This window comes from Scomber japonicus, chromosome 20 (genome assembly GCF_027409825.1).
Source record: "Scomber japonicus isolate fScoJap1 chromosome 20, fScoJap1.pri, whole genome shotgun sequence".
Lineage (NCBI taxonomy): Eukaryota > Metazoa > Chordata > Actinopteri > Scombriformes > Scombridae > Scomber > Scomber japonicus.
This window is the reverse complement of record NC_070597.1, coordinates 20475252-20503121: the sequence shown is the minus strand read 5'-3', so window position 1 is coordinate 20503121 and position 27870 is coordinate 20475252. Positions and strand designations below refer to the sequence as shown.

The 27870-nt window shown below is 39.8% G+C and overlaps 1 protein-coding gene across 2 annotated transcripts; it reads right to left on the bottom strand.

The window, feature by feature from the left end:
• On the bottom strand, positions 1 to 24364 carry mapk8b (mitogen-activated protein kinase 8b). Of its 2 annotated transcripts, none has more exons than XM_053340771.1 (12): positions 24093 to 24364; positions 17131 to 17311; positions 14564 to 14693; positions 13856 to 13914; positions 12177 to 12315; positions 10613 to 10778; positions 8336 to 8407; positions 5865 to 6047; positions 4212 to 4336; positions 2835 to 2898; positions 2173 to 2250; positions 1 to 1136 (listed from the first exon to the last, which is right to left on the bottom strand). In XM_053340771.1, exons 2-12 carry the CDS (start codon positions 17250 to 17252, stop codon positions 1120 to 1122), a joined length of 1155 nt encoding a protein of 384 aa, XP_053196746.1. In that variant the 5' UTR covers positions 17253 to 17311; positions 24093 to 24364; the 3' UTR covers positions 1 to 1119. The 2 variants fall into 2 exon arrangements, with proteins under 2 accessions (XP_053196746.1, XP_053196747.1); XM_053340772.1 differs by having other exon boundaries at positions 1 to 1131.
• Positions 24365 to 27870: the final 3506 nt, after the last annotated feature.

The window sequence follows — 27870 nt, the reverse complement described above, 5'->3', positions numbered from 1 at the left end:
GGGACCTTACTCTGCCATTACCAATCCCGTAGCTTAAATGTAGAAGGTAAATTGAATCATTGGTGAGTGAAAATCGCAGTACTTTGAAAATTCACACAATGACCGAACAGGAAAGTAAAGAATGAGCAAATTATAAAGCTTTCATTAAACTGAAATTTTACAATGCATGAAGTAGTAGTGACTCAAAAAAAAGAAAAATCTTTTTTTTTTTTTTTTTTACAAATAAATCTAGATGATCTCAGTTCAAATAAATGGATATGTCGTATGCATTTAAAACATTATCCATATGATGTGAGATAAAAACAGATAGGGGAGTACTAAGACCATACATTTGTCAATTAAATTATGTTTCAATGGCTCACTGCAAACTTGTATTGAAGATAAAACTACATCTACCATAAAATCTGTACAAACTCAATCTACATTTATATGGCAAGTTGTAAAAGCAGTAGCTTACAAGTGAAACAAATGACTTTCAACAGAAAAATAGATCACATTAAAACATTTTACAGATATTTCTTTAAATTCTCACTGTCGGTTAATACAAACCGGAACATAGTGAAATCATAAAAATTCTCTTATCATCATCTTAGGTTTCTGAAAAATTAAGAAATGCCACAATAAATTACAGCTAGGACTCAAAAAAAAAGAAATCCAATTTAAAAAAAAAAGAAAAGACTAGAACTGTAATAAAAAAAGAAAATCTGTCCTTTCAGAAATCAAAATAGTTCTCTAACAGCTAGCTGGCTAAACGCTACACTACTGAAGACAAGCACAGACAGGAGGTGGGAGGGGGCTAATGCAGAAGGGTGGGGCCAGGAGCCAGTGTTGGGCTTGTGGTCTTGGATGTGACCAGGGGGGTGAGGCCTGGCCTAGGACCAGAACCAGAACCAGGACCAGGATCAATAGGAGGTGTAGATGATAGTCATCTGCAGCAGCCCAGGGGGCCGGTTGCTGTAGCAGCAGCAGCAGCAGCGGCGGCGGTAGCGGCAGCAGCGGTTCTGGCCGTCTCCAGGCTGCTGTTGGTGTCAGTCAGGGTGGGGTCAGTTGACAAGGAGGAGACGTCGCTGGCGGAGGCGGAGGAGGATGTGGAGGGGAGGTGCTGCTGGGGGTTACTGCTCACTGTTGCACCTGTGCTATGGGAGACAGGAGAAAGCCTGTGCTCAGCCATTGAGTGCCATCAGTCTGTCCTACCTTACACATTACCTCCAATGCTGTGCTTAAAGGATCCCTGTGGAGTGTTCAACCACTAGGAGCGCTGTGGAGCAATGTTCAGATGAGTAGCTTCCTGCTTTGTTTGCATCTTTCCAAAACTAAAATCAGGTAGCCAGTAAACATGGATATAAATAATGATGGTTTACATTTTTTTCTAAATAAAATGACTCTGCAAATGTTTATTGAGACCTCAGCAGTAAAATCATAAGCCTATTATAAACCTAGCAACTAATACCCTGGCAACTACTTTGATTATCAACTAATCGCTTTATACATTTTCTAAGCAGAAATGAAGTATATTCTCCAATATATGGACTTATCGTATGATACATGGAAATGACCTTCACATTAGCAACTAAGAGGCTATTCATGTCACATTGGCTAGGCGAGTAATGTCCTCCATATCAGTGGTATAAAATGATCTTCAAATGACAATAACATTGTTTGTCACGATTATTTCAGAGACTATATATTGTCTGACAATAGCAGTTAGTTGAACAAAAAAAACATAAGAGGTCAACTGTGGGAAAGAATTTCACTATTATCTGAAATTTTATAGAATAAATAATTGATTAATTGAGAAAACAATTGATAATGAAAATAATCATAATTCTTTTAAAAACATCTTCAATAAGATATACTTTAGTAGAGCACCACTACAACCCCACCTCAAGAAAATGTATATAAGCTTTGTGAAAGTAGACCTCATGATAGAGCTGTATGTATACCTGATAAAGTGGTAGATGAAGGTATCTAACTACACTAGCTACTGCTCAGTCATTGTTTCCTCAACAGAGACGTTAATGGCACCATTATAACTAAAGTGTTGCACTTTAACAGAGCAGCCTGTGTGTAGTACAACAGTCTTGATCATTTCCCCATTTCTAAGAGGTAAAAGCTCATTTAAACATGCGCTCACTCTCTCTCTCTCACACACACACACAAAACTCCACTAACCTATGGACGCTGGCTGTCCCCTGATGACTCCATTCTTTGTCCTTTCCTCCCAGTCCAACACTTCTTTGTATATCAACTCTGCAAGAAACACAAGATGCAATTTGGTTTAGTCGAGATGGTGAGAAAAAAGCAGACACATACTCCATCTTATCGACCTCCATCACAACGTCCAGCTGGAAGAAAAGCAAATGGAAATACCAGTGTGTGGTCAGGCAGTAAAAGACATATCCAAATGTCAAGCTGGACTCACAGCACCTTTTCCTATGGTGTCTTTCTTTTGGTATGAAGCATCACAGGTTGGTAAACGAGCGAGCAGCTGTGGAACTCACACAGCTTTATAAAACTCACGCTCATCCAGCAGAGCAAAACGAACAAATTTGGACATATTTCAGGCAGTGAAAGTAAAAAACACCAGGACATGAATGTGCGTAACATTAGCATTATGCATCAGACATTAGTGCATTTATGAATTTAGACAGACTTATGCAAGTAAAAAGATGCCCTTCGGTTTGAGAATGAAGATTAAAAACGCCCCACAGGCTGCAGAGCACAAAGATAGACCGACCTTATGCAACACGCTACAAAAAGCTAATTCCTTATGACAGCTTATCAAAGGCGGAAAGAATAAGAGAAGAGAGGAGGAACACAGGATCTTTTCCTACCTTTCCACTCCTCCACTGTGTGCTCTCTTTCATCCAGCTGCTTGTCTGTGATCACGGGTGGTGGCTGGAGAAAAAAAAAGGACAGACACATGTTTTCTATATTTCGGTCTTCTTAACAGATGGTCGTGTAGCAACGAGTCCACACACATCACAGTGACACTGGCATCACGCTGGTTATAATGGTGTTATTGGACACTCTACCCATAAGGCTGCCCTGCTGTCATGTAAAACTGTTGACATTTCAGCTGTTATCTGATGCTCTTTTCAATCGCTGGCTGGATATGAGTTTTATATCTTGCGGTAGGTCACATGAATACTGATATTGGAATTTACTGAACTTGTAACCTTTCAGTTATGAAACAGTTTGACAGTCTTTACCTATCATACCTGTGGTTATGTCATCAATGCTCTGCCTCTTTGAGTTAAATCGGCATGGTTTTGTTCCAGTCAAATATTACAGCAGGTGAATTCAAGGATGAGACGCTTCAAACTAGAAAGGAAGTCAATTCAGCTCCTGCAGCTTGGATTGAAAAGCTCCAGACTCAGCTAATGATGCCACAAGATAGAAATCTGCCGCATTAAAACTTCCTCACAGTAAGCCCACTTAATGCTGAACATTTTTCTGCTTTGGTGTGCACAATCTGTTCCAGGAAAATACCACAAACTACTAAATTCTAATTTATAGCGCAGACCGGGCTGGAATAAACTACCTCAAAGCCAGCCAGTGAGATAGAGTTATCCGTCTGCCCTGAGAGTCAAATGGAGGAGTTGATGTGTTTGTGCTGTGTCGGAACGAAAATCTGTGAACAAATCTGCCCCCCCTTTCAAGGCTGAACTGTCAGTTCTGAGGAGTCCTTTCATGCCGGAGAAGAGAGGAGACGGAAGAAAAGCGACAATTCGTCTCATCTCCCGAATCTCCTGATGGCAGGCAAAAAAAAAAATCAATTTGCACTGGCTGAGTCATTGTGTTTCCAGGGAGAGCACAGAGGATTGTCGCCAAACAAAGTGTCCCAACTTTAGGAAACGGTACTTTTCAAGGCTTTGTGAGGACCGTGGAAATCCGAGCACCAACACAGAAGCATTTTGCATGCAGAGATAAGAGGCAATAGAGTCTGATACCTAGAAGAATGTGTAGTGTGAGTGTAATCATTAAAAATACATTGTGATGAATAAAACATGTAAATATTAGAGCTTTTTTTTAACCCAATTTACCCAAATTTCTCTAGAAAGCTCTACAAGTACTTAAATATGTATGATTACATAACCTGTTATTTAATCTTCAATATTTAATGTTCTCGAGAAATAAAATTTTAAAGGGCTTTTAAATGTAAAACAAACATAAAATAAATAGATTAAGCTTTAAAGGTGAGTACTTACTGCCTCCACTTCAGTCGGGTCGTACCACACGTTGATATAAGGGTGCTGGAGAGCCTCGTCCACTGAGATCCGTTTTGACGCATCTATTACCAGCATCTTGGATAGCAGGTCCCTGGCTTGGCTCGCTGAAGGAGATATTGTGGAAGAAAAAGGGAAATAAAGGGTGAGTGCTAAGCTTTCAACCCACTGTCGCTACACCCCTCCATCAATGCTTCCATTCTGTAATTTCTTCCATCTGAGAGTGTCTTGTTTCCTTTGATGTGATGTATTTCCTGTTGAAGCAGGATGTTTGAGCAGGACATGATACAGGGTGGGACTATTCAGAAGGGTAAATTAATGGAGTATCAGTGAGGGAAGAAAAGAAAAGACAGATTCATTAGATGGAATGAGGAAGGAGTGGTCATTTAAAAAAATAGAATGTTTCATTGGAGCTGGTACGGGATGATCCCACTAAAATAAGTAAATAATAAGTAATGGGGTCTTATTTGAAGGTATACTGTAAAATGTCCATGTAAACAAAGTTATGTTTACATTCAGTGTTTTATTAATTGATATAAATCAAGCAAAACGTATTGAATGCATTTCTTTAATTGTTTACATCCATATTTGCTAGCTTGCAGTCTTTTTCCTTGCCTTTGCTGGCACATTGCTAATTTCGTTAGCATGTTAGCACCACTAGCTGTAAGTCACAATGGAACACCAAGAATGTGTATTGCCTCACCACAAGCTTGTGCACATGATACATACAAAATGTGGACCCACTCCAAAAAACACTGCTCCATAGTTCTGTTAATAGGCCTGTCACAATAAATACAATATCAACTTATCATAACATAGTTATCAACATCATCATGTCTATATATGGACTTAACGTATGACACATGGACATGACCTTGATCATTTATTTGACCTCAATATTGCCACACTTCACATTAGCAGCTAAGAGGCTATTCATGTCACATTGTCTAAGCTAGTATATTATTTATCGCGATTTCATTATTATTAGTTATCATGACAGGCCTACCTGTTAGTGGTCAAAAACTCCACAGAGTACCTTTAAGTTTGGCCTTTTAAACAGTAAAGTCAGATGTAAAATATAAGGAGTATCAGTTTTTTGCGTCCGCATTTTCAAGGATGTCCACCTGTTTGGAGTCTTGCCAGCATAGGCTTTCACACCCAGACGTGAACATCCAATATAAGAAGATTAACAGAAGTATTCCTGGAGAATACACTGCTGTCACATATACATGCCTGTGTAAATTAATGAGGACAGAAAAGAATGAGCTACTTTTTTTTCTCCAGTGACATCTCGCAACAGCTCCGTTACACTCACTGTGAGTGTTCCTGTCACCTTCTCAACATTTACTGATGAAGACACGCTCGAGGTAAATTCCTCTTCACAGTAAACAACTTTGTGCTCAAGTGTCACCTTCTGTAATAAGTGCTTAATCTAAGGCAGCCACTGAAATGTCACTTGGGCTTTCCTGTCAGGAAATATGTGTAAGGTTGAAAACCCTAAGTGCAACACAAACTGATGTTACATGGAGGATGGTTTTACCTCTAATGTCCCCCTCTACTCTTACACTAACACTAAGCCTTTACAAGATTATTTTTATGACATTCAGACAGACAACAGCACAAGAGCACAATTACCTTTCAGTTTGTTGTGTTCGGAGTCAGCAGGAAACAGAACGTCAGGGAAAAGCTTCTCGAAGCTGTAGCCTGCATATCGTGGTCGGTTTTCCACGTAGGTCCTCACTGACTGGTTGAGCTTCATCAGGAACTCCTGAGACGGTGTCCCCAGCTGCTCGATGACCTTATTCCACTGGTCGATATCTTAAGGTTACAATATTAAGAAAAGCACTGGGCTGGATTTGGACAAAAGGAGCAGGCAGTCCGGAGTTGGGGTGGGTCATTTTGAGTTAGATTTCAAATTGATGAATATTAAAAGGGAGCCATCCAGAGTGGTTATGTCTTACACTGCATTGTTCTGGCTTCCTTAAAAGAAAATGTCAAATGCCACTACTGGAAAAGGGAATGTGGAAAAACAACAGATTGTTATCTGCAGTGGAAAATGATTACTCAGGATTATATACTATATACTAAAACAATATATATATACAACTTTTTGGGGGGTTAAGAAACAAATTATTGGGCAAACTGTAAAAAGACATATACATGAACATTTCCAGAAGGTTTGGTGAAAAGTTGTCCAGACAGTGATTACATATGAAGCAATGACCATATCCTAGTCATACATCAAACCTGTGGAAATCAGTTAGGATAAACTGGGTGGGACACATAAACGATGAAGTTGCACAAATGATTTCAAACATCTGTAAGTTTGCATGTAAGGTGAGGCAGGTGATGCTCACCTGAAGTGGTTCGGATCCTTGAAAAATTGTATGCAACTTTTTTTTCCCCTCAAGGACAAAAACACACATATACATACAGATGTAACATGTACAGGTCTACCTGCAGGACACGTCAAATGCCTTGTTCACACCTTTGTTCATCCTTAATAATGAATGAACAATGAGGAGGAGAAGCCTAATCTGGTTTTAGACCTAGAATCAGCTACATCTCTGGTTTTGTTTTGTTTTTTTCTTCAGCATATCGAATAGGTGTAGGAAATGCAACCGAGCCAATTAGAGCTTCCTAAATGGGATTATTTTCCTGTGGAGAAAAACAGCAACAGCGTATGGCAAAAATAGCCACATGAAAAGAAGTGTGCATTACCATCAATGTGAACTGCTCCTAACAGCTGCAACCACAGTTTCCATGTCGACTTAACAATTCCCAGGACAGATACATCCTTGCTACTGTCTGAGTAACAAGTAGCAACCACTATCTTGTCTAAAATAACCCCCCCCCACCCCCTGAGACCAGCTAACATGAACATGATGTCAAGAATGGAAAGTGAAGAGAAACAAAAAGGAAATTCATCCAGTTGACATGAAAAGTCATTAAAAAGATGGTGGTCAAATAGAATTAGACTATAACAGTATCTATTAGCCAAATCAGCAGGTTAATGCAGACCTTTTATAGAGTTCTGCCACCATTACATGCTAGCCTCTGTGTAATTAGCTTCTGTCATATTTTCAAATTAAGCTTTATAAAAATGTAAAAAAAAAAAAAAAGACAGTGTTATCTAATTATAATATGTTATCTATTATAAGTTAAATTAAAGTGTGTAAATGGCAATGTCACTTTCAAAAAATGTACCCCCAATAAAAAACTTTAACGAACAAGCTAATGCTACATTAACCTTAGCTAACCAAAGTCACCCCTTAGCGTAGTACAGTGCTAAGCACATATGAGCTCCAAGATAGCTAATGTCACAGGATAAATCATTAGTAAGACGCAAAAACTACCCAAATATCAGTACATATCAGATGGGTCTAACGCTAACCGTTACAAAGCAGTGACTGTGTTAAAAAACACAAATGTTGCTTCTGTGTGGTTATTCTGTCCTCTACGCTTATTAGCACATTAATGCTAAACTAAGTAAGACCAAAAAAAGGTAATAAACCCTTCAGTTTCAGGAAAAACATGCAAACCAACTTTACATGCTGAATAAATCAACCAGATAATAAAACACAACTTAAAGTGTATTCATTCAGGGACAAAAACAGATAGAAAGAAGGCGTAGAGAGGAAAAGGGTGCGGTTGCTGTTGTACTACAGTCAGGTTTACCATGTCCATAAATGCAAGGTCACTGGAATATTTAAATGTTGTTTATTGTTAGTGTTATTAATTACACCTACTATGAGCATTCATAAAGTATTCCATTAAAAAGGTCTATATCTCCTCTGCTCAGTCACTGAGAGAGATGATTGCAGACACTAAAGATGATGATGACGTAATTGAACTCATACTTGGCAAGTATTCTCTCAATTTATGAGAATAGAGGAGCAGCAGTAAGAATACTCATAAATGTAATAATGTTTCATTTTTTTTTATAGACAAGGACAGCAAAGTGGCAGTGAAGCCACTATGCTTCCACTGGCATTAATTACTTCTGTCCTCCTATTGTGTGCAAAGATATGAACAAGGCATCCGACAAATGATGAGATAAGACTGCATTTTGGGGGGGTTTGGATGGAGGTTCAACTTAAGGATACGATCAGTGCCTGGAAACAACACACTACCCCGGACCATTTCAGCCATGATGCAGCCAACAGACCAGACATCAACTGAAAAATGAAATGACAACCACTGAATTAGCATGCAGGACTGAAAAAACAAAAAAAAAACAACAAACAAAATTCAAAAAGAACAAAAGGGTAACTTAAAATAACAGGATGTGCGTGCCAGGTGATGTGTGTGATGCATGACAAAATAAATAACAAATAAATATGAATTGCATGCAGTTGAGTGCACTCTCAAACCTGGGTCAGCGTCCCACAGCGCTGAGGAAAATGATTGTGCTTTTTGGCTCGCTTCAAACAAATACAGTGCATACTTTTGTAGGAACCGCAATAACGATCCAAAGGAGAGACATTTCAGATTGTTTCTGCTTCAGGTACAGTGAATAATGAATTTCAAGCTTTGACAAGTGAGACACTGACTTACAAGGTCTTTTGAAATATTGTTTTGGGAGCAGAAATGCATTTCAACACCCTTCCTCACAGTATTATGTGTAAATATGGAATATTCTGGTCTAAAAGGCCAGTTATTAGCTGTTTTTGAGCCGTTTTGTCACAGCCACATTTGTGACATGGTAGATTAGGTGTTTCACAAATATTTCTGTAACCAAGCAGCAATTTAATATATTCTGGAGAAAACCCCCCAGCTATTCATCTTTTTATGTGACTGCTGCTATGGAATCTACAAATATGTATGAGGAGCAGGTGAGGGTATTTTTTTGCAATTCAGTTCTCAGCTACGGAGGAGCAAGCTATTAAATTCTATTTCAGGTTTTTCATGTGACTGTCATGGTGCCTGAAGTGCTGCTGCTTAGGTGAGTGAGGAGGTGAGTGTTTGTGTATCTGTAGGAAGAGGAAGTGAGTGGTTGCAAGTTGAGGTGTCAGACAAATCCTGAGAAATAGAATTTCTATAGTTGCTCACACGTCATGATCACCGTCCGTTGATGAAAAGTAATGGGTTGAAGTGCGATCCGTTTGATGGAAAAGAATGGGTTGAAGAGACGAAAAAAAGTTCTTTTGTGCTTATGTTTGTTTCACAAGAAATGCCAGACACTGCTGCAAGCAGCTCAAGGATACAATCCCTTCCTGGAAAAAGGATTTTGTGGCGAACCATTTCTGCCATAATGCAGCCCACAGCCCAAATATCCACTACATATGTGCAGCATAAAAAGGAGGGAGAAGAGAATAAGCAAAAATAAAATGCAAAAAAGTCAGCAGGAAAAAATTAGGGTCAATGTTTTTGGGTGAGAGAGCATTACAGAGTTTTGGAATAGGAGCATTGTTTCTATCCATTTAACTCATGATGCCTGTGCTAAAGGGGAGTTTTAAAATCCAAAACAATTAGCTTAACTGGCTATTATGCATCTGACTCTATAGCTGCAAGTATCTGCTAGGTTATTGGAGCTAAACTCATGTCTCAAAATTAGAGGAATAGTTCAACATTATGGGTGTTACACTTTCTAGGTGAGAAACAATGGGTGATACAATTCTATACATTAAATATAAAACCAGAGCCAGGAGACTTGGATGTTAGCTTATCTTAACATACAAAGAAGAAGCAGGGGCAAACTGGTAGTTTGGCTCCATCCAAAGGTAGAAACTGACAGTTTTAAAGGGTTTCATAGGCAGATTTTGAACCTTTAAAAAGATCCAAGCTAGCTCTAGCCACTTGTTTCAAGATGTTATGCTAAGCTAAGCTAACCTTTTGCTGGCTGTAGTTTAATATCTAAAATGGGCATATATGAGAGTGGTATCAACCTTCTCAACTACCTCTTAAAATAAGTGTATGTCCCAAAATGTAGACCTATTCCTTTTAGACTGTCTTGCAGAAACTGTATGTTCCAAGCAGGAGCACCAAGTGAAACTGCTGAAGCATGCAGGAGTGCCTGTATTCACACTGGTGTTTTTTTTTTTTTTTAGCCGGGCTGTACTGAGCTCAGGACAGCCAACCTCTTAATAAAACATCAAACACATGCTAAAGCACTGCTGGGCTCTGGGGTCCCCAGACAGGAAGTTTCCTACAAAGCAGCGATGCCCGACATGCCAACTTCCCCCCTGAGTGTGACCTTTATAAGAGGAACAGGGAGAGTGAGTGTGTGTGTGTGGGAGTGTGTGCTTGTGTGTGTGTATGTGTTTGGGAGGTGCTGTCGAAACAGGGGGGTGGTGGCAGGGGGGGCCATGCAGCAGGCCAGGCAGCAGCTTAGGAGCTCCACATTGGCCAGTCGCTGTCAAGAAGCAGCTTCCTCCACTCACCGTTGGCCTGGTAACCCATGCCCAGGATGACTTCGGGGGCGCGGTAATAGCGAGTAACCACGTAGGGTGTCATGAGGAGGCCGGTTGCGGCCGTCCTGGCCAGACCAAAGTCCAGGATCTTCAGTGTGCAGTCAGACTTCACCACAATGTTACTGGGCTTCAAATCCTGTTAGGAATACAATAAAATACAACAGTTACCAAGCTGGTTTAGACTGAAGTGATGCAATTATGGTGCAGGTACGTAATAATGTCGAAAACTGTGTTGGGTGAAGTGTTGAATTGGGTGTTCAAATCTCAGACATCATAATCTGGAAAGCAGCATTACATTCAAGAGCTCACTTTCATTAAGAGAACTCATTTTTCCAAGTCTTCTGAATGGAACACAGACTTCAAACAGGCACGGAAACATCATTATTTTATGGGTGGGAATGAACATCCAAATAAAAGCTATGTAGTTCACTGCTGTTGGTGTAGTGGAAATTTAATATCACTGCTCGTTTTCCTCCAAAAAGAAGCAATCACTCATTCTGCTCTTATTTAACTGCTGCCTGAGCTGCATCATGCCCCACCCTGTTTCATCTTAATCACCTGACACCTACAGGAATACAATGCAAGACAATAATTCAACATATATGACTTGTATTGCAAGAAATTATTTGGGGGAAATGTAAACTTGACACACACTTGGGTAAATAATGACTGGAGGCTTGTTAGACAGGAAAACATATTCTAAAGGGAGGGATGCGCAGCATCTAAAGAGGACTAGGAAGCTTTCATCATAGAGACAATGCGCCCCAAAAAATGCACGTGGAGCTGAATGTTTGGAGATACATGACTCATACTGCATCTGTTCACCTCATGAAAGCTTTGCGTGCGAGCCGCGCCGACACGAGCGAGGGCTGGTTAGCGCCGCCTGTGGCTCAATTAGTTCTGGCTGGCAGAGCAAGAGGAGCTCTGCTAATCTACTGCTGCTTCCTCCACTGCGGGTGATTGACAAGAGTGCCGTTAAGTGTGTGTGTGTGTGTGTGTGTGTGTGTGTGTGTTAGTGACTGCGTGCGTACATACAAAAAAGAAAAAGAGAGATATGTTTTATATTGCTTTTGATGCTGCAGGGTTTATGTGCTCATGCTGTTTCTGTGGTTTCAAGGTGAACACGAGCACCTGTGTGTATGTGTGTATGTGTGTGTGTGTGTGTGTGTGTGTGTGTTGCTGCAACCTATTCATGATGTCAGCAGCGTAACCACCTGTTCAGCTGTGTCTTCTGGTAATTTCATGTATTATTAAAAGTGTCAGTAAATGCAAATGAAATGACAACTAAGACAACTAACTCTCAGCTTTACAACTACAACTTATTTGAAATAATGAGGATATATTATACATGATCAATTTCTTCTTCTGTCTTGGCCTTGAATCAGCAAATTTTGATATATCTTATTAACATATCCACGTTGGCAGCCTCCTGATTCCTCTCCGTTTTTGCACTTGAGAATAAACTGCATATGTGTGTTTACAGTGTAACATTTTGGGGTGGGTGTGTGTGTGTGTGTGTGTGTGTGTTGCTGACCCTGTGTATGATGCCGGCAGCGTGCAGGTGTTTGATTCCACACAGCATCTGGTAGAGCAGGTAGGACAGCCTCTCGTGGTCCAGTTCCATCTGAATCACCTGGCAGAGGTTGGCATCCATCAGCTCCATCACTAGATACCTGCAGAGAGGAACCAGAGGTTAGAACACACACACACACACACACACACACACACACACACACACACACACACACACACACACACACACACACACACACACACACACACACACACACACACACACACACACACACACACACACACACACACACACGTTTCATAATTTGGCTAAGATACAGAGTAACTGATCATGTAATATCAGCCAGATAACATAAATAGAATCAACTATTATTATCATTTTGTGTACAATTACTTAAACAAGCTACATTTAGATGACTTATTAGTCAAATCAACGGCATATTTTGGGATATCTTTTATTAAAAATCCACAATAAAGAACATAAATGAATGCCGATCTACATTTGGGTCTGTTTTTTCCTCGCTCACACAGCACTTGTTTCTCATGGCATTTAGGAACTGACAGTAATGATTCTTCTTTTCACAAAGTGATGATGTGACATTATCTGGCAGCTGTTACATCATCGGTGCCTCCTGCATGGAGTCAGGAACTTGTGACAGATTTTTACCATTTTTTTGTTTCATAAGCTGGAACAGACTGAACATGGATGAATAACACTTTCAGTTTATTTTTGTGTAACTTCATGATGAAATCTATATTTTTAGACATTCTGCAAACATACTAATTCACTGTCATGCACGTTGCTAATATGAGTATGCATGAATGTGCCTGAACACATAGGCTGGCACACTTACACACAAATAGAGTGTTTTCCTTCATCCTGTAACTGTGTGTTTGCCCCACAGCCCTCTGGCTATGATTTGTCCAGTTTCCTTTTTAGCTCCAATCAGGCAGACACAGCACTACACACACACACACACACACACACACACACACACACAGCTTCCAGAGGATGGCATTAATCATGTTTGTTCCCGTCATACTCTGCAACGTACCAAACCATCACTTCCCCCTCATCTCTAGTCTAGTATTCCCCTTTCTGTGATTCTGCAGCCAGTTTCCACTTGTATGGACATCTTGTCGACTTCGAAACACATCCAGGACACTGCTAAATATACCCACAAGTCCACTAAAATGAAACATTAACAAAAAAGCCAGGGTGTAAACAGGAACAGGAATTAAGAGTGTGGACATATTGGGGAATTTGTAATTCTTTTTCTTTTTCTTATATATTCTTATATGTTACTTATATTATATTCCACTTCAATGAGCTTCTAATCAATGTAGTATATACTGTATGTAAAAATAGCAACTGAATATATTGTACTCTTTTGTATTTTATTGTGAAATGGACCCCTCATAATCTGTGTCCTTAATAAACTTTGAACTGAATGGCTATTTTAAGACATGTCCACTCACTCTGATTACAGCTATTACAACTATGGGTGTGCATCCCCCTGTTTAAGCACTTGTAGTAAAGCAGACTAACACACTAAATAAAGATCCAGCTAAGCTGCACAAGCCCCTAAAATTGTGAAAAGATGATCTGAGCCCCCGGCGTGCTACATCTCGTTCTGATCTGACAAACATACAGATGTTATTTCGCTCGCTTATACTCACACGTCTTGGAACTCTTCCAGTGTCTTCTGTGGCGTGAATACATTTAATAGGCCGATTATCTGTCGAGACAAGAAGCGCAGTTATTACTTGGAGGGTCCTGGAGGGGAAGATGAAGAGTTGTAATGAGCGACAACATCGGCACATCTAACATCTCTGAACCAGCGGGGCCGACCGTTTCAGCTAAAAAGGCCCCGACTGCTCTGGCATGAGCGTCAATAAGGAAGAACAACAGGACGTGGGCTAATTCAAACACTAAGTAACAAACAGAGAAGCACTGCGGTAGTTTAAAAGATGCCATGTTATCAGCACTTACTGTATTCACAATTCACCCGCCAATCAAATACGGCGGGCGGTTTTTCCGGATCACTACTGACTCAGCACAGAGTTGCAATAGGGAAATCAATTTTTATGGAAATGTCACAGACAGTTAGGTTATATTTGGTTGGATGAGGTGTGACTGCACATCAGTATTTGACTATTTCCGATGCAGCCAATCAAAATGGACGCACAGGGATAAAAATTATGCTCAATTTGATTTCCAGAACGTTTCTTAAGCCAAGCGTTGCTCCATCCAAGTTATTTCTATTGGATGCTTGTTCTTCACATTACTTTTCAACTGATTAAAACTCTGAAACAGGCCAATGTTTTAGTATGTTGACTAGGTATAAAATCTAAACATTAAAAGGAAGGAGAGACTTCTTTGCTTACGTTCTTGTGGTTGACACATTTCATGAGCACTAGTTCCCTGTAGGCTCGTTTGGCGTGAGTTTGGTTCTGAAAGGGCCGGCTCAGCTTCTTGATGGCGACGTTCCTCTCCAAGTTGTGGTCGTACGCCGAACTAGAGAAGGGGAGAGGAGAGAGAAATAATTGATGTCAGAAAGTTTCATTGTAGAAAACAAAAACAAATGTGCTGTTTGATTTTGTTGCACTTTTAAAAAAACACATTTCTTTCAACGCTGAACTTTTAACCGTTTGCTCTCTTCCTCACTGCTTGTTTGTCATGTTCAAAGACAATAAAAATCACAGGGTGTACCCTTCTCCATTCATGCTGTGGAACAATTTAGTCAAACTTCCCTCCCTGAGCCTGATTATTTTGGCAAGGAGAGAACAGGTGGCACTGCATTGTTTCCCCACTAGAATTTGTCAAAGTCAAACATTGTTTAACTACTTCATGTGGGAGGCTTTAATAGAAATGTATAGATGATAACACAGATAATCCAACTCAATTCACACCTGGGCGCCTCTTTTTGTACTCAAAATCATGTCAGAGTGCTTTTTTAAATTGACTAATCTTTTTTTATTATTGCAATGAATAAAGAATGGAAATGACAGTTATGAGAGTGGAAAGAGTGAATCCAACGATACAGAGGTCAAATACTGATTGATTCTACTAAGATGCTTTTGTGTTGACTCATTTCTACAGGTTGTTTTGAGGCTCTATTTCATTATGTTAGTGTATTGGACTGCTTTGTATTGAAATGAATTGGTGAGTGATTATAACATTAAATACAGTGAGTCTATAGAAATGTCGTATATATCTGTCTGTTTAGTATGCCTGGCCATATTAGACAGATGTGGGCAAATCAATGAGCTGGACAGCTTTAAGGTAATTCTGGATATAGGGGGTCTAGTATACTCCATCAGACATACTTGTTGGATGGTCATAAACCTTTGGGACCCCTCACACACGTCTAACTTTCTGTGGGCTTTTCACTCCAACTTCCAGTGCAGCCGCTCAGAGCTGCTTTAGACTTTATTTCAGTCAGCCCAGAACAGCTTTTGATTCCTGATGGACCATATGCCAAACTTTACAAGAGTTTTGCAGCCAATTTACTGCATAAGCCAAAAAAAGAAATTCTTGCCAGGTTCTTATATCTAAAAAATGAGCCTTTAGAATTTTTTTTAAAAAGAAAATACACATAAAGTGATACAACTTCATTCATATTATTCAGTCCTGCAAGGAGGAAAAAACTATATTACACCTGCCATTTAACTGTTTAAAATAGTACCTTAGAAAGCATTCATTGTTGGGTTGTTGTGTCCCTGTTTAAAAGAGTTACTAAAGATGTGCACAATGTGAAGCAACTCCAACAACTTTAGGAGAAGAAATCTTCAAAGTTTTATAACGATTATATTGAGTGTCCTGCATGCTGCCAGTAGAAGAGCATCATAGCAGATGTTGTAATTTAATAAGCACCTTTTTCCTCACATAACACAATGAAGCTTTGAGTGACGCTCATGTGCATTTCCTTCTGTTCCTGTCTGCTATGAAGACCAGAGAAGACAGAGATGACTTCATTATGTTTAGCTTATGTTATGAAACCTGGATCTGGATTTCTTCTGACTGAACCCTTGGGCTAATAAATAAAAATCTATCTACCACTGTAATGATGATTGTAGGCCTGTCACCATAACTACTTTTGTTGGACGATATATTGTCTCCCAAATAATTGTGTTAAACCACATTGTCATTTGAAGATCATTTTATACCACGGATATAATGATAATATAAAAGTATAATAATCCATGGAGGGGAGGGGGGGTGGGGATTGTAGAGTGGGTGCTATGCTTCTGTAAAAATACAGACTGCCATTATGGGCCAGGTGAAATATGGATGTATCATATGATAAGTCCATATATAGACATGATGATGTTGATAATTATGTTATTGTACGATAACTCAATAATGTAATTACTGTGACAGGGATATAGGATTATACAAACAATGCAACAGTTGTACAACTTTTTGATATGGCAGAATATCATTACAGACAGGAACCAATCCTGACATGAACCACAGAGTGATCGAGGGTTTCAGATTCAAAGTCACCTCAACACCCCACCCCTCCCTCTAATCCTTTCACACCTACTAAACTCCACAGGGAACACACACACACACACACACACACACACAACACTGCACTGTCAACAACTACTACATTATGCATCACTTTCTGTTCAGTATGCTGCTGCCCCCCCCCCCCCCCCCCGCTTTCCCAAATATCTGATTTCATCAACTTTCAGGGCCAACAGCTGACAAGATTCTAGCTTTCACAATCAATAAACAAGGTGCTTCTGAAAAATGTTGCTGTCGTTATACTAGCTGTGAAAAGGGAAACAAATTGATTTTTCAGTGTTTGTGATATTACAACATCTGCAAAATAGAAGATAGTAGATAATCTATCATAGAACCAGAATGATAAAGTTTGTTTGTTCACAACTTTTTGATAGAAGAGCAAAAAGAAACAATAATGACACCCCCGCCTTCCACTCACCAGACGATTCCCTGTGCTCCGGATCCGATGGGTCTAAGGTTCTGGTAGCGCTTTAAAACCATAAAAGTCGAATCGCCCACATCTATACTGTAGTACTCTTTTTCCCGCTTGTTCCGGTTCATGGTGAAGCCTGACACAAACACTGTGACTGTGCATCCACGTGGAGCTTTCCTCTCGATACCTGCAAGAGAGTCAAGAGAAAGAGACATTGGATCTTTAATTTCCAGGGACTGAAACAAGGAATTTCTAAAAACATCTCAAGTTTTTACACAAGGCAAAAACAAATGTGATTTTGTGAAGATTTAAGTGAACTGCAACTTTTGTCAATGTGGAATAACATTTTTTATCGTTTTGGATTTTTGAATCAGGTAGTTTTCTTAATGATCTTCTTAAATTTTGGAGCAAACGCCTAAAAAACAGGTCCTATCTGTCTTGTTCCAGCATCAAAGCAAAGCATGTGGATCACAGCCAGTAAGAAAAGTGATATTTCCTGTCTTTTAGTCGTTTTTCCCCCTTAAAAAGAAGTGCTGAATCACTGATGGCCATTACTCCATCCTACAATGCGAGACTACTGCCCCTTTAACCCAATTAAATCCTCGATTCAAGGGTGTCAGAAACTCAAACTCTCCATGTGATGACTACTAAGCCTCTGAAATACATCGCATAACCCGGAGGAGCCGTGCATATAAGTACATAGAAACCTCAAAGGTCAGAGAGATGGAGCGATGAGCCGGGCGGAGAGAGAGAGAGGGGAAGAAGCAGGAAGCTGGGTTTCATGCTGGGACCGAACACGACGAATCATTAGTGGAATTTGGAACATTGAGCTGAGGAGGTCTGCGTTGTGATGATAGCTGTACGTTCGGCAGACCACTACCTGACCTCTGGATTTCTCTGACTACAGCTGAGCTCTCCACCCTCCACCCTCCTCCTCCTTTCAGTATCATTTAGCCTTCAAGCCTTTTCCTTCTCTCCTCTTCTCCGCTGCACTTTATTCTTAGGTGCAGCCCCTTCTTCAAACCATCCCTCTTATACTCGTGTTTCATCCTCTCATCTTTGTCTCTTCTTCTCTCTGATGCCTTCTTCTCTTTGACTCTGATCATATCATCATCATCATCATCCTCTACTCTCCTGCTGGAGAACCTCGTTGTCAGAGTGCAGCTGAGCCGCACGACGCAGAGGTACAGAGATGAATGAATAGAGCATAAAAGAGCCCCAACTCCTTTTATCTAACAGAAAGAGGTGTGCTGACAAAATGTTTGCCGAAAAGATACGCTCGTTTGTCATAGTGCGGTGTCTTCCCTGTTACACATCATTAAAATACATCCCACGACACAAGATTAAAACCACCTGCCCAACACTGTTTAGGTCACAATCATGTCACTAAAACAGCTCGGATCCATCAGTACAAGATCTCTGAAGGTGTCCTCTGTTATCTGGCACCAAGACAATAGCAGCAGAAACCTTAAAGTCTTGTAAGCTGTGAGGTGGGGTCTCCAGCACATACAATAGATGCTCCATTGACAACACCATGATCTTCAACCTAGAAGACATGAAGGGGTGAACTTGGTCTGCAACTTTTAGGTAGGTGATACATGTCAAAGTAACATCCACATGAATGTTAGGAGCCAATGTTTCCCAGCAGAACATCACTCTGAGCATCACACTGCCTCCAGCAGCTTGCCTTTTTCCCATAATGCATCCTGGTGCCATCTCTTCCTGAGGCAACCAATGGACACACATCTAACCCTTCACATGATGTAATAAAGAAAACATAAGTCATCAGATCAGGCCACCTTCTTCCTCCTTCCATTGGCCCATAGTTCAGTTCTGAGGCTCACATGCCCACTGTAGAAGCTTTCGATGGTGAACAGTAGGGTTGTAAAACTAATTGAAATTTGCTGCAGAGATATCCTGGACTACACATCATATTCTAAAGACATCTCCACAATAATCAAACCACAATCATTTTCTAAAAACGGGAATAGTGTAATTATCATTCCCCTAATATTGCAAATTGCATCGTGAATGCAAGAACTGTCACTGCTCATATCAACGGGCCTCGGGTGTCCGTTTATCAGTAGTCCATCGTTGGAGTACCTTTGGTCCTGACCACTGCATACTGAGAAGACCCCACAAGACCTGCAGTTTTAGAGATGCTCTGACCAAGTCATCTAACCATCACAATATGGTCACAAGTTGCTCAGTTTCTTACGCTTGCCCATTTTTCCTGCGTCCAACATGTCAATTTCTACAACTTGCTGCCTAATATGTGCCCCCCCCCCTTGACAGGTGCCACTTTAACAAGATAATCAATGTTATTCACTTAGCCTGTTAGTAGTTTTACTGTTGTGGCTGATTGGTGTGTATTGGGTTTTTGGGCAGACAAAACAAGTCATTTAAAAACATTACTTTGAGAAATATATTGTAACATTTTATGAAGTGTATAGCTGAAATAGATCTGATCAATCAAAAATGGAAATCATCATTATTTACAGTCTATCATAATGTGTGATTTTTGGAAACATTCGGACAAAATTTGTTTTCCCTTGTTTTGTTTGTCTAGTTTCTATTAAGTTCAAGATAAATCCTGCTGATTGTCATTAGTGACATCCTGACTGGATGTTCTTAGATAAGAAGAAACAATTCACAAAAATGAATCGCCTCTAATTCTGAAATCATCTGTCAAACATCAGCTTGTTCTAGCTTCTCAAATGTGAGAATTCACTGCTTTCTCTTAGCCTCGGTTGTTAATAATTGCTGTAATTGGTGGATGAAACATCAGAAATGAGTGGAGAATGCCTATTCAGATCCAAAACGCACTTAATAGATTATGAAAATTGTCATTTTTATTTTCCATCAATTGACTCCTTATTTAATCAACTAAGTGTTTCAGCTCGATACTGACTGACAGAGGAGGACCTTAATGCAACCAACCATTTTAATTATCAATTCATCTGCTGATTATTTTCTCTAGGAATGAGTGGTTTTTAGGCTATAAAATGTCAAGAAAAAAGTTAATCACTGTTTTCCAAAGTATAATACGCAACCTAAAATAGCTTTTTTTGCCTTTAAAAATGAACTCAATTAATCAATATCATCAATCGATCGATTCATTTTCTGGTGATTTATGGATTCATTTTGCAGCTCTACTTTTTTAGGCGGAAGAAAACAGCAAAAAAAAAAAAGACTGCTGTTTACTTGACATGAACATATAATCCAGCTGTAACATGTTTTTAAGGAAACATCAAACATGCGCATCACTGCAGAGTAAGTCCTCTCCTACCTCTGAGGTACATGTAAGCTTAAGTCAACACTGCAGAACATGTCTAAGCTGATGTTGGGCTTTGGCGCTCGGCGTGACATGATTCTCTCCCTCCAGCACATATCATAGTTACTGTGGGACTGGAGGATCGCTGGCTGCATGTGAAACTGGGACCGAGTGATATGACGGAGTGTGTCAGGCTGTCAACCCCAATTCAACTGTTTGTGTGGCCTTATATCGCTATCATACAGCCGAGGTTGCACGCAATGAAATGAATGAATGAATGAACGAAGGCTGTAGACTCATGTGTGTAATCATGTGTGTGTAAAAGACAAAAGACAAGGCTTACATCTCTATCTGAACATACAAAGGAGGCTCCTATCGATTGATCATTCTTCAAAAGTGTGAATATTAAGGCGTCAAAGCCAGCGTCACTTTAAATCCACAGAGAAAATGTCTGCCTCTGACAAGCAGACAGAAAAGAACAGATAACTGTGTCAAAAAAAGTGTCAGATATGGATTTCTCACAGGTGGGCGTACATTAACCCGGGTGATCCTGTCCGTATCTACACTGGCCTCTCTTCCAGACAGCTGTCCATCACTCCCTTCTCTTCTGGCAGCTCATCTTGTCTTTGAGCGGCTACAAGTCTGGTCCTAGTCCACTCAGCCTGCAGCGAGCGTACCCAGCCACATTCTCCAACAGGTCTCTATTATCTGGGCGACCTTGATTGAGCCAGCCAGCAATTTGTGAGGAGTTAGATGCTATCAGTGAAGCTGCTTGCTTTCAGCCGCTGATAAAAGGCCGATATGAAAGGTGCGCTCTGTGCCAAATGTTGGTACTAGCTGAACCCCTAAAACCTGATTTCTCGCCTGATTGTCTGGAGGGATAAATCTGTGGTATTTTTGGTCCCAACTATGTGAGATTTGAACACAGCATTAGCTGGTCGGCTATAATCGTGCTAATCATAGAATAAACCAAGCAATCGCAATGAAAAACTTTTTCAGAAAGCTATACCATAGCAGTCCTAAGAAATCCTTAGAATCAAGAAGATGTTGCTTTTTTACACCATCTCAAATACCAGCAAATAGACATATCCCTTAGAAAAACCCTCCAGTAACAAATGGTAGCATTTCTATGTGCTTTCCATCCCACAACAAGCACATGTACAGGCTTTAAACATTTCACACAGTGCGATTTACACAGACTTATACTCACGAGAAGACTTGTTCATTTTTGTCTCAAAGCTATAAAAAAAGAAAAAAATACTTGAGTTCCATTTATAAGACTTTCTAAGATCAACTTTCACCTCAACATTAGCACCAAACAAAACAGTCAATAATGCCACTGAAATGACATAAATATAGTGTCATAAAAATATAGTGCCCATTTTGACATTTCAGGTACATTATGTCTACCTTTTCCAACTTATGACTAACTAAATAAAAACCAGCTGTATGCTACGATCACGCAACTCACTCCAACTCGAAATGCGACAATTGGTCCAAATCACAAAACAATATATTAATCTGGTTATTTAGTGAAATCGCAAATTTTCTCAGATATTCATAAGATTTCTACAACTACAACTATTGCGATCGAAAAAAAGTTTCCTCAAGTGACTGCATATTTTTTGTCCTACCCTCTGCCAACTTTGTCATTTTTCCAGTTCTGAATTCACAACCAAGTCATTCATACCAACCACAGACATTCTACTGTATAGGCCTGTCACCATAACTACTTTTGTTGGACGATATATTGTCTCAGAAATAATCGCGATAAATGATATTATTGTCATTTGAAGATCATTTTATACCACTGATATAATGATAATATAATTAAGCATAATAATGCAAAGGAGGGGTGGGGGGTGGGATTGGAGAATGAGTGCTACACTTCTGTAAAAACACAGACTTCCAATATGGGCCAGGACAGAGTTATTTACCTTTAATTCTGTATAAGCTGTGCCTTTTAGCCTCTTAGCTGCTAATGTAAAGTGTGGCAATAGTGAGGTCAAAACAAATGATCAAGGTCATGTCCATGTGTCATATGATAAGTCCATATATAGACATGATGACGGTGATAATAACGTTAGTGTACGATGAGTCAATAATGTAATTATTGTGACAGGCCTACCAACGTGCTTGTAAATTTGTACAACATTGCTCATTTCACAGACAGAACAGCAACATCACATCTTGCTGGAGGGAATTTGAACTCGTCCCAAAAGGTGTGGACAGACATGAGAGAGGCTGGTGTTTCTTTCTCACGGAAACTGACTTTGTCCTCATCCATGACTGTTTGCAATGTCCCGTGCTGTTTGTTTTGTTTTATTTGTGTCAGGGATGTTCTTGCCTGCCAAGCTAGAATAGCATGTCACCTTTTCTTTATACGGGTAATATTGACTTCACCTACCCTGGCAAATTTCAGTATACACTTTTGGACATTAGAGCCAAACGGTCCTATGATTTTAAGCACGGAAAAATCGACACCCAACCGTGACATTCGTTGGCACTGTATTTCAACCATCGAAAAATAAATACAAATCATCTAAATATTCACAAGTCAACAGGCCCCAAAATGACTGTCAGCTCAACCAATAGGACCTCCAGGTATGACAGTGGGCTTCTCGTGTGTTAGCCAGGCCTCATAATCCCTTCTCTGCAGGCTACCTTTTGCATTTGGTGCAGGAATCAGATTTCTTGGTGCTTTTTTGGCTGACCGTCAGGGTTCTCTTGGCAGCTTGTTTAAAAAAAAAAAAAAACCCTCGATAGCAATGTGCAGTGCAGTGTGGGAGCTGCAGACCACAGATACACACACACACAAAGAATAGCTACGACCTGTGACAACCCACCTTTGATCGAACTGATTCCCATTGAAGTTATGGACACTGCAGATGATTTGATGGATTGTGAAACTTAACATTTGATCCCGTGGCATGATAAGCTATCTTACATTACTGTTGGCATTGTACGCCATTTCATTGCTGCAACAAAGATAAACCAAACTGCAACATTATGCAATTTGCCAAGGACTTGCATATTCATACTCACCTTACAATGTGCAGGTCAGTGGGCACCAGAAGAATGACAGAAAAAAAAGACAGTAAGCCTAAATATTCATGTCCTAACTGCTTGGTATTGGTTTTTGAATGCACAGAGATGTTGCTACAGTATAATAACCGTGGATATATCAGGGTAAAGCCATAGGAAGACCTTTCAAAGCGGACAGAAATATTTATGAGATCATTTCGCGGCAGTAAATATCAGCGAGCTGATGTGAGCCGCATGGAAACAGGGTGTATTCAAAGGCATCAATATGTGATTTCTGCTCACACGGAGGATGTTATTGTTCTTCGGCGAACACACGCTGGAGGTCACGGTGTTTTAGTGGAGCATTTTCACTAGTTTTAAGACCGGCAACACCAACCGGTTCACAGTTTACAGTGTAAGCAGCGCTAATGTGTGTGTGTGTGTGTGTGTGTGTGTGTGTGTAGCTCTGACTGTGTAGGTTACAGTAGTGTAGTCACTCAGTCTGGTTGCCTTCCACCAGTTAGGCCAGACCTGTCCTGCCACCATGTACATTATAGTAACACCTATTTACAGTAACGTGTGTGACACAAATTTGGCTGTTACCATCCCCCAACGACTGACAACAAACACGTCTTAAAGAGAGGAAAGAAAACCCGTATGTGGAGCTCACCCCTCTCCGGTTAATTCCAGCAGTGTCGACCCCGCAGTCGCCGCTCGCTGCTCGGACAACACAACACAACCTGGACGTTTGGGGGATTTTTTTTCTGGAGAAAAAACAGCACTTTAATCCCTTTTTTTCTCCTCCGGATACACTCCCGTTTCTCTCACACTAGCAGACCGGGGTCGCCGCAAAATACATGTGTAGCTCCTTCGTAACCTAATCTTTGTGCTTCCGTGACACACGCAGTTTCTGCCATTTCATACCGACGTCGTCGAAACCAACCTTGCGATGTTTCCTCGGCTGCACAATGAGGACCAGGGGGGCGTTCAAGACCGCCTGCGCGTTCCCGGAAGCTGAGCCGGGAAAGCGGAAGCGACGGTTTCGCAACGTTTTGCAATGACGCCGTACACAGTGGGAGAAAACGGCATATTTCATATATATTTGACGTATATTCCTTCCCAATTTACTTAAAATACATTCACAACGAAAAACATAAATGAATACAATCATGATATGAACGTTTTAAACACATTTAGCCTGTAAATGATTCAAATGAGTGTAGTCTATAGCAGATTTTTAGTGCCCAAATTGGCTGCTTTGCTAACATATGATATAAAATATTGTCCCACTACAGTGCCAGCTACATTAATAAACCTGGGTTAGCATATTTAAAACACAATAATTAGCACAAACACTGCATTTGATTGGCAGCTGTACTGGTTGCAGATTAATGTTAACCAAAAACATATGCTTATTAAACAATAGGCTATGTATTATTAAATATTAAACCAGTGGCTTGTGGCCCCTTAAAACATTTTATACATGCCCTTATGCCTTTTTAATAAGCCTATGAGTTCTCCACATTTCTACCAAGAGATATTTACCCCGTAAACTTCTCAGATGATGATTTCAATAACCGTTCCAGGCTCAGATATGTTCACTAAAAAATAGCAAAGAGTTTAATATAATTCTAATAAATAAATAGAAATTCATGAAGCAGAACTTTGTTTTTATTTGTGTGTTTCCTACCCACATTTATCTTATGACCCTCTGGTGGGGGCCCAACCCTTAGGCTGAGAGCATTTTACAACTCTATAAAGTAAAACTAGCTCCACCTTTACCAGCCACAACAATATAATACTATATCAGTCACATGGCGCCACATTTTTACCTGAGTAAGCACCTTTACTTTTGATGCTTTAAGCACATTTTATTGATAATACTTCTGGACTTATACTTAAGTAAAACTGAGGGATTTTTAATTCTAATCTAGAACTGCTAATCTAGTTACTGTTATGTAACTGGTACTTTTAGTTAAGTAAAGAATTTCACTACTTCTTCTGCCACTAATGTTTCATTAAGAGTGACTTCACTCCCACAGATATTTTTGCACTGGTTTTTGAGGTTTTAGACCATATGTAGTTGTGTTTGTTTCGATAATTATAGGTGTCAAATTTGACCATGAAGAACCATAGACTGTGTGAAGAACGTTTGAGCTTGTTTGAGAAAAAGCTAGACAGGCCAGCTTTAAACTGTTCTTCTACAGGGGGGATCCTTGGTATTTGACTAGACAGGTCAAAGGCGTAAATCTGGACTAAGTTAATTAAGCTAAGACCCTGGTGTGTGGGAATGTGGACCAGAAAACCTAGTAAATAACAGATAATTGGAATATACAGTAGTTTGAAACCTTTTTATGAACAAAATAGTGTGTAAAAGTGTAATTTGGAGATTTTACATTTTATACATTCTTCTTCATTCTTTAACATTTCAGAGATCAAATGTCACTTTTTACTCCCCTTCATTATTGCACTTTTTACTTTGCATGTTTTTGTTTGTGGAAACATACACCATTAATGTTAAATATTGCATAATATTGATATCAATTCTTGAGATGATCTATCTATGAGTTTTAATTACATTGACATTAAATATGACACTTTTTTAAACCTTTACTCAAGTCAAAATCTTCATGACAGAGCGCTATAAGCCTGTTGCAAGTTCTATAATATCTGTTAATTTCCACAGACACATGTATTAAAAAATCACCTGTGTGGTTATCTATGTAAGGTACTAATAGAAAGTGGGACAGTGAATGTGTCACTTGTGGTTGAAACATCAGATTAACACAGTGCTGCCTACAATGGATTGGTCCTTTGCCGCCCCATCTGCCGCTAGCTTGCCCTGCAAATCCAATTATGTTCTTATGTCCCTAGTCTAAATATAGTTGAAAATGACGGAAAACACAGAAAGAGCACGTCATTAGTTGCGAGACCAGAGGAAATTATGTTATGGAGCTGATGTGTCTTTTCTGTGGAGATGATTGATCTGTCATGAGGAAATGACGATGTGTGACAGGCTGCCATGACAGACAGAAACACCCGGACGAGGGAGAGGTGGGTGGAATGGCAGCAGCAAGGGATGCATAAGAGAAAGGATTAGATTGAGAGAGGCGGATGTCTGAAGGAACTTAGGAGGAATCTCTTCAGGCACCGGATGAAATAAGGTAGGCCACATTTCATGTTAAAAAAAAACAAGAACAAAAAAATAAGTTATGATGTTTTTTGTGTGACCATTAGTCATCAAACCACCTGTAGGCCTTGAGGTAGTTGCATACAGACACAGTGCTGGCTGTCGTATGACTCCATGCAGGGACAGAATGAGCTATTAGAACTTACCTAGTCAGACAAGAGTAAGTATGGCTTTTTCTCCTGTATTATTTCTCCTATATACATACATATATATATATATCAACTGGGTACTATATATTTACAATATAGGGATTGATCTGACATCTCTTAGAGGGAGCCATTGTGCAAGGCTTCGAAGCCATCTTTCTCTCTCTCACACAAACACACACACACACACTGAATGACAAGAAAAAAGAGATGTGGGTTTTTTCTATCTTTATCTTGATAAATTAACATTTTTATCAAGTCAATCATGTGTTTGGTTGCTCAGCTCCCAACTGAAATGAATTATTAGATGTCCTGTGTGAAGGGAGTGGCAGTGGCATTTGTCATTGTAATACAAACATAGAAACATGGTGTGTGGAATGACTTATGTTATTATATAGTGTGTGTGTGTGTGTGTGTGCATGTGTGCGTGGGTTGGGGTTTCAGGGAAATTCATAAGCCAACAAACGCCTTTTAAATCATGTTTCTTTATCAGTTTTGCTATTTTTTCTGCTATGATTCAGGGTGTTAAAGCCAGAACTAGATATGGATATCAGTGGACAATCTTTGTTAAATGAGCTGTTACAATTTTGGTGTAATCATTTATATGGATATGATCACTAATATGATTGTATGTGACTAGAGTAAGTACTATGTCAATAGGTCAGCCTATGGTACACATAACCTGATTACCAGAGCTGGGTTACCTGGCAATCTAGCCAACAACTGCGTCATGTCTAATTTCTTCATGTCAGTGCTTCAACTCAGTTCATGTTTCATAATGAACTGGATGCAAAGCAGCGTGTCTATATTGAGTCTAAACATTAGAGCAGAAAGTCGTAATTAAAATAGTTAATTTCAAGAAATGTAATCATCTGTGCAAAAAATGTTTTCTTCTAAACACTTCCATTTATTCTTTCATAAGAGAAGCAATAAGACAGTTGATGAGATGCTTCCTAGAGGCGACCGCATCAGCATTCAGACGTTAATCTCATTATCAACAAATAATGAAAACTCAGATTAATGAGAGCAATGTAAACACTTCATGTTAATCTGCTTGTTCTCAGTAGCCTTCATATAATACCAGTGGCATTGCTAGCTGCAGTGTCCTGATG